This window comes from Trifolium pratense, linkage group LG7 (assembly GCF_020283565.1).
Source record: "Trifolium pratense cultivar HEN17-A07 linkage group LG7, ARS_RC_1.1, whole genome shotgun sequence".
Taxonomy (NCBI): domain Eukaryota; kingdom Viridiplantae; phylum Streptophyta; class Magnoliopsida; order Fabales; family Fabaceae; genus Trifolium; species Trifolium pratense.
The window spans coordinates 57809319-57829676 of NC_060065.1; the positions used below are offsets into that span (position 1 = coordinate 57809319).

A 20358-nucleotide genomic window follows, 5' to 3' on the forward strand; every position below is an offset into this window, starting at 1 on the left:
TATCAATAGTGGAGTGAAGATTATTAAAAACAAAAAATTAGTGGAATGAAGATAATTGGATTGTCCACTAGTGATAATTAATACTATTAAATAAACATCAATATGAAAAGGTTGGCGACAATATTATTCCATGAAATTATTCAAAGGAAAAATGTTATATAATATCAGGCTAATTAAAAACAAAGTATATAACTAAAATTTACATATTGATAAAAAAAAAATCATATATAGGAAGGAAAGAGGTAATATGTCAAATAAAGAACATGATTTAAATGAATAATAATGTAAAAGGTAGAATAAAAGAGGGAATAGTATTTTTTTTTTTTTATGAAAAAAAGTTTAGATCATTTGGATTTTAAGACTTGTCAAGATTAAGGCACACCTCAAGGTTCAGATAGCTAAGAAAAAGTTAAAAATATTGGAAGTCAAGAATAAATATATGAAATCGTAAAATATTTAAGGAAGATAACAATAAAGAAACATCCATAGGAATCTTGTCAACAACAAAAAAAAAAAAAAAAAAGAATCTTGCCTTATAATGCTTGACAAATTTTCTTTGAGGTTTCATAATCTTTTGGAAGTCTCATAATCTTTGCAATGACCTAAGTATAAAAGTGAAATAAGTCGTACATCATGTATAAAATAGTTTTTATTATTAGATCAATAAATTTTATTATTTACTGTCAAAAAAATAAATTTTATTATTTAATAAAGTGAAAAATTATGAGACTTATTAATCTTGCATGGCATATTACTATTTTACTTATGCAAATTAGAAAAGGCATGCATGACCTCAACAGACTCGGTTTTAACTATTGCATCAATATAATTATATTTTTTTGCTAATAAATAATTTAGATGAGTTGGATTTCGGTAGCTTATTAGAATCCTAACAAACCTCAATAAGAAACGCTTACAAATTGATCTTCCACAAAAAATTCTCACATCGAAAAGTTAACTCACGCCCTACGTCAATATAATTATATAACTAAGAAGATCTAGATAAATATAACAAAGACTACAACATCAGCACAATAAATTTGTGGTATATACAAGAGTTTTAAAAAAATCAAAAAGAAATTATTATATTAATTGCTTGTTTGAAGTTTTAATTATTGAAAATCATAAACTCAGTCAAAAGTCAAAACTAATGCTCATATTTTATTATTTTCACAAACAAATTTATAATAGTCATATATATTAAAACTTATATGAGTGTGTGTGATAAAAACTACACATTCAACTTGTGTGACTTGTTTACAAAATGATGATAGATAATCCACTTGATACTTAGCTTGTTCATGTAAGAAACGGAATCAGTGTTGTTTAAACAATAATTTTGCAAAGCACACAACTTGTACAATAAAGAATTTTTTAAGGAATATAGTTAATTTTGTATAAAAATGAAAAATTATTTTACAAATTATTTTTTATTATTGGTATAGAAAAATATTATAGAAAAAAATTAATTTGAAAAAGAGAGAATAATAAATAATAAAATGTATAATAGGAAATGAAAAATAATATTTTATTTATATTGTAAAATGATTTATAATTGAGATAAAAATAATTCATAATAATATCAAATTTATTTTTGTGCACATACCTAAAATATTTGCAATAAGTTGACTTGAAAAAAATAGCATTAAGTTGAGTCAAAGAAAAGCAATATTAAAGTTAATTTTTTTAGGTTACCATAATATTAAAGTTATTTTAAAAAAGATAAATTAATAAATTTTCTCGCTTTTAATAAAATAAATTATCTTTTTTATGAAAGATTTTATTTGAAACGTGTTAGACACATGACCCGTTTGGATTAGCTTATTTTTGAGTTTATGCAAACGACTTGTGTAATTTTCATGTATTATTATAATTTTATCAAGGTAGTTTATGATAAAATAGCTTATAAAAATACAATTTTCACTTGTGTGAACTTATAAGATAGCATGAAACCTAATTTATATTGCATAAGCTGTTTACATAAACTCAAAAATAATCTAAGCCAAACTGACCCTAAATATAAATACATAAATAAAATATTAGATATCTTCTTTTTATTTACTACGTGCTTAAGAAAACCAAGATCCTTATCAATATTAGTCATCTTCTACTTTCTCCGAACATAATTATAAGTAAAAATCACTTTTTATGTTCATTGAAAAAGTAATGTATCTTATCAATAATATAGACTGGATACATTATATTTTTAATAAATTAAAAAATATTTTTTTGCCCGGAATATTTTTTATTAAAAATAGATTAAGAATAATGGAGTCTAATAATAATATTAAAAAATAATAATAATGGAGCCCACGTGTGTGTTTGTTTTGTTCTTGTGGTTTGTTTTAGTTTTTTGAAAAAATGTGCAAACAGCTGTATGTGTTATGTGTTAAACAAAGAAGACTTAATAACACAGACAGCATCTCATCATCCCTTTTCTCAGCTCAATCAAAACATTCAAAACAACAATAACAATAACGAACAAACGAAGAATCTTTACCCTTTTTTTTGTTTCTTAACTTTCACTTTCGAAGAGTACAACGTTGTTATAACATAAACCGTGTCTTCAGCTTCTGTCATAACTCTTTGTACCTGAAATCAACTACAAAATCACAAAAGTAACAGTTTTTTAAGTGAAACTCCTGATTTGTTTTGGTGGGTCAGTTTCAAGTTTTGATTTTGTTCAAGTTTCTCTGATTGATTTAGAAGAAAGAGAATTTATAGAGAGAAAGAGATAGTGGGAGCTGATTGATTGGTGGGAAGGTTATGGCTTTTTGCCCACTTTTTTGTTGTGGAATTGCTTCGGATCGGTATGAAAATGCTTCATTTCTCTCTAATTTTGAATGATTTCTTTGTAGTATGTTATGTTTAGTTAAGAATCATAATTGTTGTTTTGGATCGTGTATGAGATTTTTGTGATAAATCAGTTTGAGTTTTTGTCTCTCTTTTTTGAGTAAAATTTAGACTAAATAGGGTTTTAGATTCTGAGTTTAGCTCAGATTGTAGGTTTTAGTCAAACTTGTTTTTGCAAGAAGATTATTAAGGGTTAGTTTAGTATGTAAGGGAAAATTTGGTTTTTTTTTCTAACTACTCAATTAACATAACATACCATTGATTTTATACTAGTAGAGCTGTCAGAATTTACACAAAAATGTTTGGATTAGCGGTGAATTTGGCAGAATCACAGTGTGTCACCATGGCCACTCACTGTGATTTTGGCAAAAACTATACCGTGGAGCTTCAACAAAATCGTTGTGTCACTGTGGTTTGTCAATTTGGCTAAATTACGGTGTCACTACTCACTGTGAACCGTGGAGCTTCAACAAAATCACTGTGCCACTGTGATTTGTGATTTTGGCAGAATCACTTGCCACTCAATGTGATTTTGGCAAAAACTTTACCGTGGAGCTTCAACAAAATCACGGAGCCACTGTGATATGTGATTTCGGTCAAACTTACTGCGTGTCCAAACTTGCACATATTTGTTTTTGAAATGCATAATTGATATGAGAGTCTCTACCAATGCAGCAAAGGAAGTGGGAAGAAACAACCTCCGTGGCGGGTGTTTTCTTTGAAGGAATTACACTCAGCGACAAATAATTTCAACTATGATAACAAGCTTGGAGAAGGAGGATTCGGAAGTGTTTACTGGGGCCAGCTTTGGGATGGATCGCAAGTAAGACTTTTTACTTTCTTTTTTGTTTTATCACAAATCAGCTCTAGTTTATGTTTATTCTTGGTCATTCTAGTTTATATTATTACTGCAGAGGTTTGTGTTATGGTTAGTTTACTCTCTGGTTCTGCTGCTTTGTCAATTCACATTTAGTTTCCCCTTAGCTTTATCAATTGATACTTAGTTATGATGATTTTATCATATAACACTGAAAAGGATCGGATTAGATAATGAGGGTGGAACTTATTCTAATGAAGGAATGGTAAGGCTCTGTTTCGATAAACAGCTTAATTAAGTGCTTACAGCATAAGCGCTTATCGTATAATTGTTTATCGTATAAGCACTTAAATAAAGTCAAATTGTTTTCATAGAGACATCTGGAAAAACTTATGGAAATAATATGAAAACAGTTTATAGACAAAGTTGAAGTCTTTTCCATTACTTTCTCAAACAGTTTGACAAGTGCTTGTGTCACTAGATAAACTAAAATAAGTCAATTCAAACAGGCATTAAGTCCATTTTCCACTAGCTCATTAGCCCCTTGAAGGAACTGATGAATTGGATTTTCGGACTTTCAATTTGCTCATTGGAATTTTCTTACCTTCGCAATCATCCAACTTGTTGGACTGAATTGGAAGGGAAGAAAACATAGGGATAGACTCAAGATTGTTAGGTAATAGGTAGTAACATTGTGCTATACGGAGTCATGTACTAATAATAAAGAAAGCAATGAAAGAAAGCAAAATATAGTTTACAATGATTTCTCAGTGAACCTAAAACAGCTTAATTCCTTGAGTGCCTTCTCAATAACCATTATTTTTTAATTTTCCATTCTTATTTCTGCTATAAAGCTAGGAATGTTAATGTTATTGCTTGAACCTTGTAAAACAGAACAATTATGATTTATGTTCCATAATGGATACTCTTGACTTGGATTTTTATTTGACTTTATAATGTGATTTCTAAAGTAAAGAAAGAAAAAATCAGGTTCTTATGCTGCAAAACTTCCAACAGAACATTTTATCTGGCTCCTTCAGAATGAACCTAAAAGTTCTGACAGATAACACTGTAGCATAATTGTGTAAAAAAAATCGGAGAAATTTTCAAGATGGATGCATGTAAATCTTAGTATTTTGATCCATTTATTCATGCAGATTGCAGTGAAAAGATTGAAGGTTTGGAGCAACAAAGCAGACATGGAATTTGCTGTTGAAGTTGAGATATTGGCAAGAGTACGGCACAAGAATCTTCTTAGTCTACGTGGCTATTGTGCTGAAGGCCAGGAACGTCTAATTGTATATGACTATATGCCAAATTTGAGCCTACTTTCTCATCTCCACGGACAGCACTCGACAGAAAGCCTCCTTGATTGGAATCGTCGGATGAATATTGCAATTGGGTCTGCTGAGGGAATTTTGTGAGTACTATCCTACCTCTCAATATTAACTTATGCATCTGTGAATTTTGTAAATACTAAAATATAATCGCTTTCAGATATCTTCACGTCCAAGCAACACCGCATATCATCCATAGGGACGTTAAAGCAAGCAATGTGTTGCTGGATTCAGATTTCCAAGCACGTGTTGCTGATTTTGGTTTTGCCAAATTGATCCCCGACGGGGCAACACATGTGACTACTAGAGTTAAAGGCACCCTTGGCTACCTTGCACCAGAATATGCTATGTTAGGTAAAGCAAATGAGAGTTGCGATGTCTACAGTTTTGGAATTCTCCTTCTAGAACTTGCTAGCGGCAAAAAACCACTCGAAAAACTAAGCTCGTCAGTGAAACGGTCAATTAATGATTGGGCTCTACCATTAGCTTGTGAGAAAAAATTTAGCGAACTTGCAGATCCAAGACTTAATGGTGACTATTCTGAAGAAGAGCTTAAAAGGGTTGTATTAGTTGCTCTAATATGTGCTCAGAGTCAGCCGGAGAAGAGACCAACGATGCTCGAGGTGGTAGAGCTACTGAAGGGAGAATCAAAAGAGAAGGTTTCTCAGTTGGAGAATAATGAACTCTTTAAGAACCCTCTTGCTGTCGGAAATAACAATGATGAGATATCAGCTGCTGAAGGGAGTTCAGATTTCATCTCAGAAGAGAAGGAATCTAAACATGAGAATGCAGAATCTTGATTATTAGTATTGCAAAAACATGGAAGTATGAATTTGATGATATGGTTTGTGAAGTTTTCAGGATTTCTCTCTTCTTTTTTTTAATTATTATTTTATTTTTGCGGGGATATATATACTGGGTGCCTGTTTATTATAGCGGCCGATTGCTGCATGTTTGTCTCTATGAATGTAGCTTTGAACCAAGCAAAATTACTGAAAGCCTGTGGAACTAGGGATTTTATGTGTTTTAAGTACAGATTGTGTGAAGTTTGCAGAAATTGTATGGTAACATTTTCTTTTCTTCATTTGTTTATAAAGTAAGATAATCAGAATCAAACGGAACGGACGGGACATTAAACTGGTGCAAAAATCAAAATGAGACTATTGATATAATGTTGAAATAAAACAAGTGATTTAGTTTTGGTGACTTGGAAACCAGGGCATGCATGCATTTGGAGTATTGAGCTAAAGAAGTAAAAATTATGATAGAAAGCTATCGAGCTAAAGAAGTAAAAAAAATTAGATGTTTATGCTATAGTTAATAGAATTTTGGACCATTCAATTGTGTCATTTCTAATTGTGATAGAAAGCTATTGAGCTAAAGTAGTAAAAATTTGAGGTGTTTATGCTATAGTTAATAGAATTTTCTCTCCCCCTCCCACGTCTCTTTTCTTTTCCCGAATTTCCGATTTTTTCCTTTAATAAAAACTTTGGAACGCATTTTCCGAAGTTTTTCAAGTTTAAATTCGAAAACAAATCGGAAAGCACATTCCAAAGTTTTTATTTAGGCAAAAAAGAATTCAAAAAACGCGTTCCAAAGTTTTTATTCAAGGGCAAAAATGAAAACTCGGAGGGGAGAAAAAGAGATGTCAAGGGAAGGGGGGAAGAGAAAAATTCTAGTTAATATTCCCTGTTCCTTATTTGCTTGCATTGCATGGATATCAAATTGACATGATGAACTGTCATGCCACATAAGCATGCCATGTGTAAAAAAATTGACAACTTTACAAAACAAGCAGAAAATATGAAGATAAGATAATATTAATATTAATTCAAGAACTTGAGTAACTAACAGAACTTTAAAATGCTTCTTTCACCTAGTGACTGTCAATTTCATAATCCAAAGTGAATTTTACTCGATAAAGTTGTTAAAAATGTGTGCTAACTTTGCAAATTTACCTCTGTAAATGTATGCTGATAAATTTACAACGATTTTATAAAGAAATCATTTGTACAAATAGTCTTATATTAAGAGAAAAAGAAAAAAAAATTGAAAAATATCTTATTTGGACGGCTATTGTAAGCCACATATTTAACTCTTCAAATTTGCAAATTGATAATTTGATCTTAATTTTTTCAGAAACATTGTAGAGGCGCATATATTCCAATTTTCTATAATATTAATGTCTTCTATAAATTTTAAAATAGATATTTTGAATATGAAATTAAATTATCAATTTCTTGAGTTTCTAGAATTGGATTTATTCTTCCAAATAATGAACTGTAATAGTTGTCAAAACTTGGCCATGACGATGAGTACTTGTGCATAACTTCAGGATTGATATTATATTATAAATAAATTAAACCTCGTGCTATAATTCACTTCTATTTAAGGCCAATGCTAGGGTGGGAGACCATGACATGTCTCTCACCGGTGCACCATATGATATGTGGATTGGATTGAATGTGTACATGATATTATGGTGTACTGTCAGTATTATATTATTTATTAATTTTTTTGAAAAAAAAAGTTTTCAATTTTTCCGGATAAAATTTTTCTATTTTTTTTTGGAAAAAAAATTTCGGTTTTTTTTTTTCGAAAAAAAAGTTCCAAATTTTTAAGGAAAAAAGTTTCGATTTTAGAAAAAAACAATTCCGGAGTCTTTGCTGAACAAAAAAGTTTTCGTTCTTTTTTCAAAAAAAAAAGTTTCGGATATTTTCCGAAAATAAAGTTTCCGATTTTTTTTCTGAAAAAGATCCAATATTTTATTCGGAAAAAAAGTTTCAAATATTTTCTATTTTTTTACTCTTTTTTGTATCGACAATAATTTTTAGGTGAACATTTCGAAACTATTTTTCCCAAAAAATCGAAAACTTTTTTTGGGAAAAATCTGAACTTTTTCCATAAAAAAACAAAAACTTTTTTTTTTTGAAAAATATCCGAAACTTTTTTCCCGAAAAAAGAACGGAAAATTTTTTTCCCAGAAAAACTCTGGAATTGCTTTTATGTGAAATCGAAATTTTTTCCCCCAAAAATCAGGAACTTTTTTTCCAAAAGAAAAAATCGAAAATTTTGTGCCCGAAAAAAAGATAGAAAACTTTTTTCCAGAAAAATTTAAAACTTTTTTTTTTCAAAAAAATATAAATAATATAATACTGACAGTACACCATAATATCATGTACACATTCAATCCAATCCACATATCATATGGTGCACCGGTGAGAGACATGTCATGGTCTCCCACCCTAGCATTGGCCTCTATTTAATATACCTTACAGCTAGTTAAGGATTGCTCTTTGCTTGTGACCAAGCTCAACTTGATACAAATAATAATTGCAGATGTATAATAATATATAAGCTGAGACAAATGTTCTACTTCAATAGCAATGACTCAAGCAAGCATAATGGAAAATAGCTCAAACAAGCAACGGCAAGTTAGTATATTCCGCCTGTAGTTATTTACAAAACTGTGATACTACTACAAAATCTTTAGGACGTACAAACGGGTAGCCAATACAACATGTTATGATAAGTTTCAGAAATTATAGGATCTGCCAACTTGTATTGTATCTCAAAATAAACCTTAACATTTTATATCTTAAGAGAATGTATCCTCTCGATCTCCCTCAGCAATTCTCTCGCCTTCCTCCATATTGCTGAACTCTAAGAAATGTGTTGGTCTATGATCTTCGTGGTAATACTCCCTAGGGGTCCCAAGCTTCACTCCATACTTCATCCCTGGTGCGTGCTTCACTCCCATGAAGTTGTAATTCCATGGACCATTATCAGGCATCTATGAAATTGTGACAGAAAACCACCAAAACAATCAGAAACAAATAAAATTATCTATGAATCATGATAACAAAACCGTAATTACAACTATATATTATATATAATAACCACTTCTTCATTCATATATAATCATTAATATAGTTATAATAGTTATGTATTACCATCCCGGAGGAAAAGATAATTGGAAAACTTCGGGAGGAAGTAAAGCTTACCATGTAGAAACCAAGGAAGCGGTCACTGAGGAGCATCTGAACCTTCTCATAATGAGTAGGAAGGTAGCCATGTGGGTTGCTACCAGTATCCTTGTTAATACGCCCCCATTCATAACCAGATGGAGTTAGTTTATATGCGGTTAAAGAACAGGAACCCGGAGTAAAACTGCAAGTCAAGATGATACACTTCTCCCCATCCCATTGCTTATTGTTTTCTAGGACCTTAGCATGTGAAGTGAGATCCTGCAATATGATAATTTCTCCGGTGAGACAATTGTTATCACGAATCATTTATTTCTCTAACAAACAACAAAAGAGAAAGTTGCAATTTAAACTAAAGTAAGCAAACCTGAGGCGACAACTGTGGAAGTTCATTTGGTTGAGTATGCATCCATCCCAAAGGTTCCAAATCATTCAAGAAATCATGTTCTGGGAGAGCTGATGGGAGATGGACTTGTTGATGAGTCCCCCATTGCGGTGGCATCACAATGCACCGGATTTCTTTAACCTGAGGATTGTCGGGAGGACTTACACCATATAAGTACCCAGAAATTTGCGTTCGGAGATCTGCTATGCATATAAACTTTTTCAAAATGTTCTTCGGCATGATATAGGTATAACCAGTTTCCTGCACCACAAAATTCAAAGTTAAAATATGATGGGAGACTAGGAGTTTTGACTTGAGTATAATAACAACAAAAGTTACAGAAACAGAGGAAAACAATCCCAACCTTTATATCCTCGGAGTTCACATATATATGGTTTACTCGAAGGTATAAATTTGTGGCTGATATTGCTCTGACACGCCAATCAGTCTTCGAACCAAAAGCAGCTTGCTCATAGGGACTAGTGGTGGTTACTATAAGTTCTTCACCGTGAACATTTGAAGTCTTTGTTGTCACAGCTGTCACCTGATTTGCTTCATGTGCCTGTGAAATAGTGAAAACAAAACAAGGTAAATATTATAGATTGAAACGGCAGGATAAATCAATTTCAGGTAACAAAAACAATAGAGATGACTACAGAAAAATGGAGTTGAATTATATTTCCAGGAATCAGCAAAAAGAATATAACCTGTTTTTCAATCTCTGCAATCTGTTGCCGCTGTTGTGAAGGTGGAGTAATCTCAGCTCCAAGTATAATATCACGAATTTCAGACTGAGTCAAAGCTGAAGTGTTCACATTGTTTTTCTTTGCATAATCGGAAAGTATAAGATCTCTTAATGCAACCTCCACCTGCCAAGGCATTATGTTAAGGCTATGAATACCAAGAAACAGAAAGCTACAAAATAAGACCTTAGCAAATATAAATGTCAATTTCAATGGTTCTGTAACAACTACTTAAGAATCTAAATATTCAACTTGCAACCAACGGGTTTAAAATAAAAGAAATTGCAACTTAAATTACCTTCATCCACTGGTCATCAGTTAGAGAAGGCCAGATGTGATGAGGTTCAGTGACGATAGATTTGTCAGGCTTCAGTAACATCTTTGCCTTTTCATTATTCACATGAAGTGCACGTAGAATCAAAATCAGCCTGGAGAATGCAGTGTATGAGGAAATGCTTTTTAGCCAGTCATCATAAATGTTGAATAAAACCATTTGTGGTTCTGTGGCCTTCAAAATAAGATCCCCAAATTTCTCAATCTTCAAACATGCTTGGAAAGGAAGCTGCAGCTCACTTCCTTTGATAACAATATTAGGGAAATCCAGCAAGTGGACCTCCAAAGGATCCAACATTCCTTTACGAGTAACAATAATCTGCTTTGGCTGTTCTTCTACAGGCAAAGATCTGACAAGAGCTGCAACTTCTTCTGCAGTTTTCCACTTTGCCAGTTGGCCAAGACGCTTCTGACCAGCCCATACACTTGTATGAATAACCTGCAATGTATGATAGGCAACATCAATACCTAGACAACTAACTTTAGAAACAAATCAGTAAGAACAGGAGCACTAAAACTAACCTTAAGAAACAACTGCCCAGTCCTTGGATTGAAAATAAAAATGGCACCATTGATGGGTTTTGTTGTAAGATTTCCTTCAAAAGTCTTGTGAATTGTAACACGATACACATTGGTGTCATCAACAAACCATATGATTTGGTTGCTGAATATCTCTCCATAGTTCTGGGAAGACAAATATGGTTCAGTGGGCTCAGAAGAGTACAACTGCAAACCTTTCCTGATTCGCTCCCTCAAAACATACAATGCTGGATTTGACTGTACATGCACAAAATTATTAGAAAAACAATTGTGTTAGATAGTCAAAGAATTTCATACTTCAAAGTTCAGACACATTAGCTTATCAACAAAACAAAAATGTAAGTTCATTCAAATGTAAGTTTATTTACCTTCATAATCTTATTCATGGCCTGCTGAAGTAGTGGCTTTGATCCAGGGAACCAGTTCCCAAATGCAGAATGCAAGTTATATGCCAAATCAAGGCCAATCATAACCCCTGCATGGAATTGGAAAGCAATGATCAAGAAACACTGGATATAAAATTATATAAGGAGCATAACAAAATGACAGATACAAACCAGTAGGAGATGGGTATATCGACATATTGTCTGTTGTGTAATCCATAAATTTAGCCCGAGTGTAACGCTCAATATCGTGAGAATCATAATCACCCCATCGAAGCTGAACATCAATCCAATACTTATTGCTTGCCTTCTGATCAAAAACATCCTTAGATTCAGCTACAAGACTAGGCTTTGACATAGGCCATCTGTGGGCAGCAAAGAGGAGGATGTCCGCACAAGAACTGTTCATTTTGTAACTCTTCCTAGGATGGATTGTTTCCTTCTGGACAGTTTCAATCTCCAAAGCGTCCAACTCTTGATCCAAAACCTGGCAAAGATCCATCACAACACTCTCATGGATCTTCTGCCACAAGTGAGCTCTGAATATCTGAATAAGAGATATCTTCAAGGTTGGAATTTTTCCGTGCATGAAAATACCAGTCAGATCAAGCTGCACTTGGAAACCAACATAAACATTGGCTCGGTTAATGGTTGGTGACCACCAAAGCGTAAATCTACGGTTGGGTATCTGGTTGAGACCAGATCTCTGTGCATTGGTGAGCTTCTTATACTTCATAGATTCCTCAAAACCTGACGCCTTTTCCCAGAAGAGACCTTCCCAGGTTGGAAAACTAGCAGTGGAAAATAACAGTAAGCCGACTATTCTTCCATAGTAGAGATAAAATAGCAAGAAGTAAAAAGAGGACATGCAGCAAGTGGATTTACAAATCCTAGACGACCTACCAATATAATGTCAGGGAAAGGGATGGCGCAAAATTTAACAGACAGGCCATTTTACTGTTGTTTTCTGTCTATGTTTGGATTGTGTTCAACAAGACAATGTCATGATAAAATTGTTGACTCCTACATGATTTTAAAATTACATAATATCGACTCAGATTGGGGGAGCTATTCAATACTTGCAAGAGCAAAGAAAGAGTTGGATAGTTGGCTGACTTTAAATTTCAACCAATCTTTCATAAAATCATAAGGCAGGTGTGCCTTTCTCACATACTAGATACATCATACATTTCCCCAAGCTTTTCATTTCAGTTGTTCACTAAATATATATAAAGCAATACTAAAACTTGATACTTAAATCATGTGGTAGTTACTTATATTACTGATTAGGAATTAGGAATCTTCATTAATTACATTTTAAATCATGTGTGGTGTTGCAATATAAGTGTCCTATATGTTTAAAATTTGGTGTTCATATCATTCTATAAGCATGTTGTGACAAGTTTCTGCCTCTGTCAGATTTATACGATAAAATGACTAGCTCCATTTCGACTTTTGAAAATGGTTAAACAAATGGAAAATCACTAAACTAACCCAAACAGAAAACTAGTTTAAAAGAAAAATATTACTTACTATGTTCCTTTGAATAAAGTATGTTCAAGAATTCCTTCAACACCTCCAAGGGCTTGAATAACATCAGTTCTGTAATTGTTCAAGTTCCACAATTTCCCATCATGCCTCTGGTGTGTCCACCAGAAGGGATTTTGTTTTAAAACTTGATACTGCTTGAAGTCTGTACGCACCCTCCATCCTTTATCATAAGCCAAAGTGTGTCTATCCTTCTGAAACAAAGTGTTAATACGTGGTATTCCTCTGTCCCATGAGTCCTGCCAATGACAATCAAGAGTCAGTAAATTAGTAGATGTCAAACTAGGGGGGGAACTTATTGCAACAACACAGTTCAAAGACACCAAAAACCACAATTTCAGAGCACTCACTTCCAAATCTTCAAGGGTCAAGCGTCTATTTTGTGCCTGTGCTTCCTGCCTTTTCAATGCATATTCAGCCCAAACCCGTTGTGAATCAATGAATTCACTTTCCCAAGGCTGCATCATCCAAGAGAACACAATAATATATGAATCTATCTACAAAAATCAATCTAATGCAAGTACAAATACAAAGTAAATTAAAAGAGAAAGAATTATGGTTCACCTGTATATAACGATAAAGGTTGGGAATCAACTGGTCCTCCTCGTGGCTCATCCCACTTCTGAAGTGGGTTACACCAACATCTGTCTGCTGACTGTAACGTAGATCACTTTGGGGAATCAAAATGTGACCCATGGACAACATTCCAAGCCCTCCAATTTCCTTGGGAGTGTAGAAAATGACAGGCGGAAATCTGGGAAAAGATACAGATACATAGATTGAAACTTTTGAACTCAAAACTCCAAATGAACTATTAATTATCAAATAACTGTATGATTGTTACCTGCTGGGCATCTTTGAGTTGAGTCCAATCTTGATACGAGTCTGAATTTTATTTTCACATTTGACAAGCAAATCCAACAGCTCTTGAGTATGTACAGTTGCCTCTCGGAAGTAAGTCATGAGTCCTAAAAAGAATCAAAGTCAGTGAAAAAACTGGCATTAACTTCTGCAAAAGAGCTACTACAACTCAAAACTTTTTATTACCTATTAAAGCTGTATTCCACTTATTGACAATTTTCGTGAATGTAGTAGAACCCGAAGACATAAGAATCTGCCTCACACGATTCTCAAACACTTTCATATGCTCATCATCAACTCTCAAGAAAGCAACAGCTGTCCTTTCTTTTGTTTGTTCATTCTGGAGATTCCAGACACCATCTCTTGTGTTACTGAAGGCTTCTTGAGTCATTCTAATTTTAGGAAGTATCCTTACTTCAAATCCACACCTGCATGTTATTAAAAGGTGTTATCGAGATCATTCATCATACACATAGTATGTTAAAAGATGAGCATGAACCAAATCCCAAAAAACACCAAAAAGATGGTGTCAAAACACTAATTTAAATTTCTAAAAGACTTGAATGAAAAAAAATCGACAAACATAACCATGTACTTGTCAAAAAACCAAAAAGATGAAGAAAAAGAACTTAAAACTATCAATACTTACATGCTAAAAAGCAAGTTTGGATTATCTTTGCTGTAAACTGAAACAAAGCTATTTTCCCATTCCAGCGTTGTGATACTTCGAGGAAGACGGTTTTTCATATCCCAAAAGACACTTCTCCCAAGATTGACTGAAATTACGAGAGAAAAATTCCAAACATAATAAGAACCAAATGTCAAAATAACAAATCAAAACCAACACAAAGTAAAAGGAAACAAGATACCATCATGCTTCATGAGCCTCATTCGTGCATCTCTTGGCCAGCACTTCTTATTATTGTACCCGACCATGTTCTCGTTGTTAGGATCAGGGTGCTCGGTGAGATATCGCTGAATGAGATCACGAGCCTCCTCATGTGTGAAGCGAAATAATATGTGAACTCTGTCTATGTAGCGAGAATACAGCCTAATTGGATGTCTGGTCTCAACTTTGGTGTCCCAATAAGTAATGAACTCGTTAGGCATCTGCGGTGGACCAGCAATCTCACTTGCTCGAGTCAATCCAAGAAGCAGAAGATCCAATACCAAGCCATAATATTGAACAACAAAAGATGCAAACTGAAGTCCACGTATGAGACCATATGAGTTTGTGTGGCTCATATCCTTGTATGACAACACAACATTGTTTTTTGCAGTGACATAATCTGCAATGTTGTGGTCTAAAACCAAACGAAGAAGCCTGCGATATTATAAATAAAATTAGATTTGAAAATAGGACATATTTCATTCACAGAGTGGTTTACAAGTGCATACCTATTTAGCATTGTCAAATCAATCTTCTCGAAAAACTTCTCAAACTTGGTCTGCAGCATAACAACGCACTGACCATCACTGGTGTCCCAGATGCCTTGCAAATTGTTTATACCTTGACACCATTTGTAAACCAAAAGAGGTGGTGGCTCTGAATCTGCTGGCTTGATCCAGTTGGGAAAGAGATGACGTTTGTCGCCTTCGTACCACAGATATTGATCAAGATATGCATCTGTAATTTTCTCCAGAGGCTCTATTTCGTATACTGGAATCAAGTAGCTATATAAATCCATAAATTCTATTCCAACCTGCAAAACCAAAAATAAAAACATTATACTTGTCAGGTGCTAGGAATGATCATCCTTAAGAGTAGACATCTAAATCTCAATATATTCACATACTTCTTTGAAGGCACGTTGGGTGAGAAGATGCCGCTTGATTCTTGATAATGCCTCGTGGGGATTGTCATAAGCTTGTTCAATCAGCCCCAACTCTTCTCTTTGCAGTTGATTTAATCTTACTGCAACACTGTAGGATTCCTTCAACCTCTCAAGTGCAAGGATAAGCAACTTTGTATCATGCTTGTATGATAGAGGTGGAAATGGAATAGGGGAAAACTTCCTGGATTCCAACCAATGGACTGTAGTTGTATAGATAGCAACAGCTTCTTCCGGAGTAACATATGGGCCATCTTTCAAATAATTGTGTTGGCGCTCCTGAAAACAAGGATAAATTATCAGTAGGATGTAACTTCATGAAAACAATAATTTCTATAAGAACAGTTCTTCAAAATTTGTTGGTGAAATAGTTGATATTGAATCCTATAAAACACTAAACGCACCTGTTCTGCCTTCAGCCAAAGACGTGTCAATCTTCCAAGATTCTTGCGACAAACAGTCTTATCAACAGTTGCACCTCTTCTGATACGCTCACGATTGTAATGAGCAACATTTGTCCACCAATCAGCTTTTGATTTCACATATCGAAGGATCATGTTCTCTATGGGAACAGGCAGACCAGGAACCTTTGCCAAAGTAAGTAAATCAACAATATAGCCATGAAGACATGAACCTTTATTGGATACAATAACTGAAACCAATTTCAGAAACACAAATTACAATCGAATAGCTTACCTTCCAAGGAATATTTGCCTTCCAGCAACGCCAAGCTTCACTCAAATGTTGCAATATAGTTCTTGCCTTATTCTGCTTTATACCCTCTGTCATTCAAGGAAGGAAAACACCATTAATTGAGTAAAATCAAAGAGACGGAGAAAGGCAAAAGCACTTGGAGAATGAAAAGAAAGAAAAGAAAAAAAGTGTAAAATGATTACCAGGCATGGCATCAAGCACATCATGCATCACAGCTGCTCGAAGCTCTAAGTCAAAATGACTTTCAACACGCTGCTTAGTGACGGTCTTCGCCACTCCTTTAGAGTGGCGTCCCTCAAATTGTCGTGCCAGTAAATTTCCAAGCCATCGTTCAAGAAGGGGCACAATACCACGAAGAAAGAATAACCAAACCCTCCACATTGGTGCCCAAAACCCACAACCCGGCCCCTTCCCGACAGGACCAGTGTTAAAACGGTAGTAAATCAAATGCTTCAAATCTTTGCACATTCTAATTTGTCGCATAAGCCTATACTTGTACCGATACATACCGGTCAATTGACCAACATGAGAGAAAGTGTATTGGAGGCCATCTGCCAGCTGGAAAGCATCAACATTACCCAAACGGAACTGAACATTGGCATCCACCACAAGTTTCGTCAAACGAAGGATCTCACGACAAAGATGAAATGCATTACCAAATCGTGATTTCTTACGCTCTTTTGTAGTCAGGGTTTTGACAGGCTTTAAATTAAAATTATAATCAAGGTGAAGGTAGTTCAAATTTTTCCTGTGTATTAACAGATTCAACATGTTGTACCCCTGCCGACAAACTTGAAGACCTGCTTCAACCCAATCAAGTTCTGTAGTCTGGAAAAACTTTGTTGCTTGAAGTGATCTGAACAAGTGCTTCTTTTTTTGAGCCTTAGGAGGTCTATGATGCAGCTCATTCAACACAAAACACTTGAGCAATTTTTGATAACTAACCCGGACTTTAACTGGATATGATGGAGGACTGCCAAGCAATTAGAAAGAAATGGTTATAACCTTTCATTCACCACTAGTATTACTAAATTAGAGATAAAAACATTGATGTATATAATTAACAAATAAAAGGCAGGTTCTAAAGCTTATAAGTATGGCAAGTTAAACTTACCAATGCTCCTTGTACCATTCCGACACAAGAGGAATGTCTTCTGAACGTCTCATGCGGCCAGATCTCATGTTAAAAGGACGGGGAGCAAAAAGCAAGGAGATTCCAGCAGCTGTGGTGTCGGTATAAAGTTGTGTATCTTTAAGAAAAGGCTCCACACCATCTGGCAAGATCCAGTCTTCATCATCATCCTCGTCGTAGACTTTCTTCTCACGCCGCTCTTTGTTAGCACTGGTTATTGGGTGTATTAAGGGATCATAATAGAATGCAGGTAGGTCGGGATCTTCGGTTTTTATGTACATAACCATGGGAGTATGGTAAATACAAAGCCTTACTTTACGAGGCCTGTTGTTATAAAGATGGGGAAAAGCAATTCTATATTCTGTTCGAAGTGGCGACCTTATAATGAGTTTGTTGATGTCATTAAACTCATTCCAGTCTTCATCTCCTTTCTCCATGTCACGGTAGAGAGGCTCAAATTTAGGGCCACCTAGAGAGCAAAGGTAATAGAAAAATCAATGCATGATTTGATTTTCTGTTATTGTAATATTTAGACTATTAAATGAAACATATGTTTCTAAGCCTTTTAATGGTTACACTAAACATTGCTATCTAGTTTTATAATCACCAATTTGTAGCTTGATGCAAACATAATATGTACCACAGCAAATATTGAATGCTTCAGTATATTTTTATATTATTAATAATTAAAATTAAAAATGTAAACATGTAAAAGAGAAGTCCTTGTACCAGGTATGCACATGTTCAGAGCCTTCGCTGTAAAAAAGGACTCCATGTCAAACAAGTAGAAATAATTTCTGTCACTTAGATCAGACAGAAGCTGCCCAGCAAGACGATGCAAAGTTGCCATTATAGGAAGAGAAAGATGCCATTTTCGGTAACTAGGACCATTTATAAGCTTTGTTTTCACAAGAGGCTTATGATCATAAAACCAAGTATAAACGGCAGAATCTTCCTCTTCATCAAGCTCCAGCTGAATCGGCTCTAGAGGATCAACGTCTAAAAGATTATCAGCATAGTCAAGTGGAGGCTCTTCATCGTCAAATGGAGGAAACCTCATCCTTTTAAAATGACGACGATCCCTTTTCTCCCTTCTCATCATTATCCACATTGTACCCCACTGCAAAATAGTTTGTTTAGTTATGAATCAACATAAAAAGGATGTATCATAAGCATACACAACATATAGGAAAGAGAGCAACAAACCTGAGCAAGATAAATAGGCTCAACAACCCACGGTATTTCATTGACAAATGTAATAGCACCGGAAATATGGTACAAAACCCTCACATCTCGGACCTATATTCACAAAAGTAGATTGATATAAGGGTATTAGGAAAGGGGCACTGTACAATAAATCAAATGAAGAACGACAGTAGACTGTACAGATTTAGTGATTGACACAATAAAAGAAACTAGAAAATGAATATAACCTGCTCCCAAGGCATAGGCATATTTTCCAGGAGCTTATAAACTGCATGCGGTATGAACTTAAGTGCTCCAAGATAAACACGTTTGTCATGACGAAATTTCTTAGAGGACATATCACCATGATCCCTGAAATAGAGAACAGAAAATAAACTCAACTTACAAGTAATTTCATAATATGATAGAAATACATCCTTTTTACTAAAAGAAAGGTCACAAATATAGCATAGTGATAGTGATACAACACAAATGAGAATCTCAACATCTTCTACTTCTTAAAAAAAAAAAAAAAAACCCATAAAAATAAAAAGGCTATCTCTACTGTATCCTCCTACACCTATCTTTATCCTAAAACCATGAACAAATTTCAATTTTAACTCTCATTCTCATACAACCCATAAAAATAATTTTCTCCATTCTTTAATAGAAATAAAAAATCGAATAAAGCTAAACCCTAAAAAGTGCAGTATAGTAGCACAATCCAACAATTTCACTCATACTCACAACTTCTAAAACTACAAAATTAGGTTATACAACCGTAACAATCACACAATTTCACTCTTACAACTTCTAAACCTACACGATTAGGTTTAACAATCATATTAGCAACAAATAAACACAAAGTGAAGAAAATCACTTGCCTGATGATTTTCCTAACATGTTCAGGAGGCATATCCTCTTTCTGAGTTTCAACAAACCCGAACTTCCTCTTATCACTATAACGCTTCGAGTTAAGCTGCTGCCATTTCCTCGCCTTCTCTTCAAGCCGTGCTTCTGCATCGGCCTCAGTCTCAACAGGCGGAGGAGGAGGCGGTGGAAGCACCGTGTACGAAGGTTGTGAAGCTTGAGGCGGTGGAATCGAAGGAACCGTAGTTCCAGGTGGCGCAATCTGGCCGTTGTTCCACATCTTGAACAACTCTAATCAACTTATACGGTTTTGAATGATTGAGATTTTGGAAGTGTTTCAGAGCATGTTCTTCGTTTTCGCGATTGAACGAAGAAGTTTTGAAAGCTTCGTTTAGTAGTAACAGGTTCTAGGGTTTATGAACGAGTGAGAGAAGAGAAAGACGCGAGACTCTCACTTCTCAGTAGAATGATAAAAATTTGCGTTTGAGAATCGCTTATTTAGATTTATAAGTGGAAAAAAAAAATACGGTATGATTAGCAGCACGTGACGCCTTTCAAAACCGCCTTTCAGAATTGGGCTACCCTTGCTTGAAGTACTTTGTTAGGCCCAATTACTGATGCTATTGCCACCCTAAAATATTCTACTCGCAACTTAACTTGTAATGTGAAGGGCACAAAACGATTAGATTTTTATAAGGGTCGCTAGTTAAGGTGTGGCTATATTTTTTTAGAATAAAAATGTTTTTAAATAAAAAAAAATGTCCCCATGTATCTAGCACAATAAAAATTGTGTATATGAAACTGTACATAAATTTAGTCCTTTATGTTTTTACAACCCT

At 34.4% G+C, this 20358-nt stretch overlaps 2 protein-coding genes across 3 annotated transcripts; one reads left to right on the top strand and one right to left on the bottom strand.

The window, feature by feature from the left end:
- The first annotated feature begins 2314 nt into the window (after positions 1–2314).
- On the top strand, positions 2315–6089 carry LOC123899788 (PTI1-like tyrosine-protein kinase At3g15890). The gene is made up of 4 exons (XM_045951006.1): positions 2315–2810; positions 3529–3676; positions 4828–5090; positions 5168–6089. Exons 1-4 carry the CDS (start codon positions 2767–2769, stop codon positions 5805–5807), a joined length of 1095 nt encoding a protein of 364 aa, XP_045806962.1. The 5' UTR covers positions 2315–2766; the 3' UTR covers positions 5808–6089.
- A 2239-nt stretch (positions 6090–8328) lies between these two features.
- On the bottom strand, positions 8329–20046 carry LOC123899789 (pre-mRNA-processing-splicing factor 8A). 2 transcript variants are annotated; one of them, XM_045951009.1, is made up of 26 exons: positions 19534–20046; positions 18898–19021; positions 18671–18763; positions 18194–18584; positions 17447–17933; positions 16515–17305; positions 16315–16400; positions 16023–16205; positions 15583–15897; positions 15185–15489; positions 14656–15110; positions 14436–14562; positions 13973–14214; positions 13770–13893; positions 13490–13679; positions 13276–13383; positions 12911–13164; positions 11552–12168; positions 11363–11469; positions 10977–11231; positions 10420–10893; positions 10086–10247; positions 9743–9940; positions 9361–9639; positions 9012–9254; positions 8329–8800 (listed from the first exon to the last, which is right to left on the bottom strand). In XM_045951009.1, exons 1-26 carry the CDS (start codon positions 19797–19799, stop codon positions 8606–8608), a joined length of 7071 nt encoding a protein of 2356 aa, XP_045806965.1. In that variant the 5' UTR covers positions 19800–20046; the 3' UTR covers positions 8329–8605. The 2 variants fall into 2 exon arrangements, with proteins under 2 accessions (XP_045806965.1, XP_045806963.1); XM_045951007.1 differs by having other exon boundaries at positions 12911–13383; positions 19534–20027.
- Positions 20047–20358: the final 312 nt, after the last annotated feature.

What these genes read in the sequence shown, in the direction of transcription:
- LOC123899788 (XM_045951006.1), top strand. Translation starts at nt 2,767, where the DNA reads ATGGCTTTTTGCCCACTTTTTTGTTGTGGAATTGCTTCGGATCG. An exon ending in TGTGGAATTGCTTCGGATCG is followed by an intron (nt 2,811 to 3,528) that starts GTATGAAAATGC and finishes CTACCAATGCAG; the next exon opens with CAAAGGAAGTGGGAAGAAAC. An exon ending in AGCTTTGGGATGGATCGCAA is followed by an intron (nt 3,677 to 4,827) that starts GTAAGACTTTTT and finishes TTATTCATGCAG; the next exon opens with ATTGCAGTGAAAAGATTGAA.
- LOC123899789 (XM_045951007.1), bottom strand. Translation starts at nt 19,799, where the DNA reads ATGTGGAACAACGGCCAGATTGCGCCACCTGGAACTACGGTTCCTTCG. An exon ending in TGCCTATGCCTTGGGAGCAG is followed by an intron (nt 18,764 to 18,897) that starts GTTATATTCATT and finishes TTGTGAATATAG; the next exon opens with GTCCGAGATGTGAGGGTTTT. An exon ending in GTGGAATACAGCTTTAATAG is followed by an intron (nt 13,894 to 13,972) that starts GTAATAAAAAGT and finishes GATTCTTTTTAG; the next exon opens with GACTCATGACTTACTTCCGA.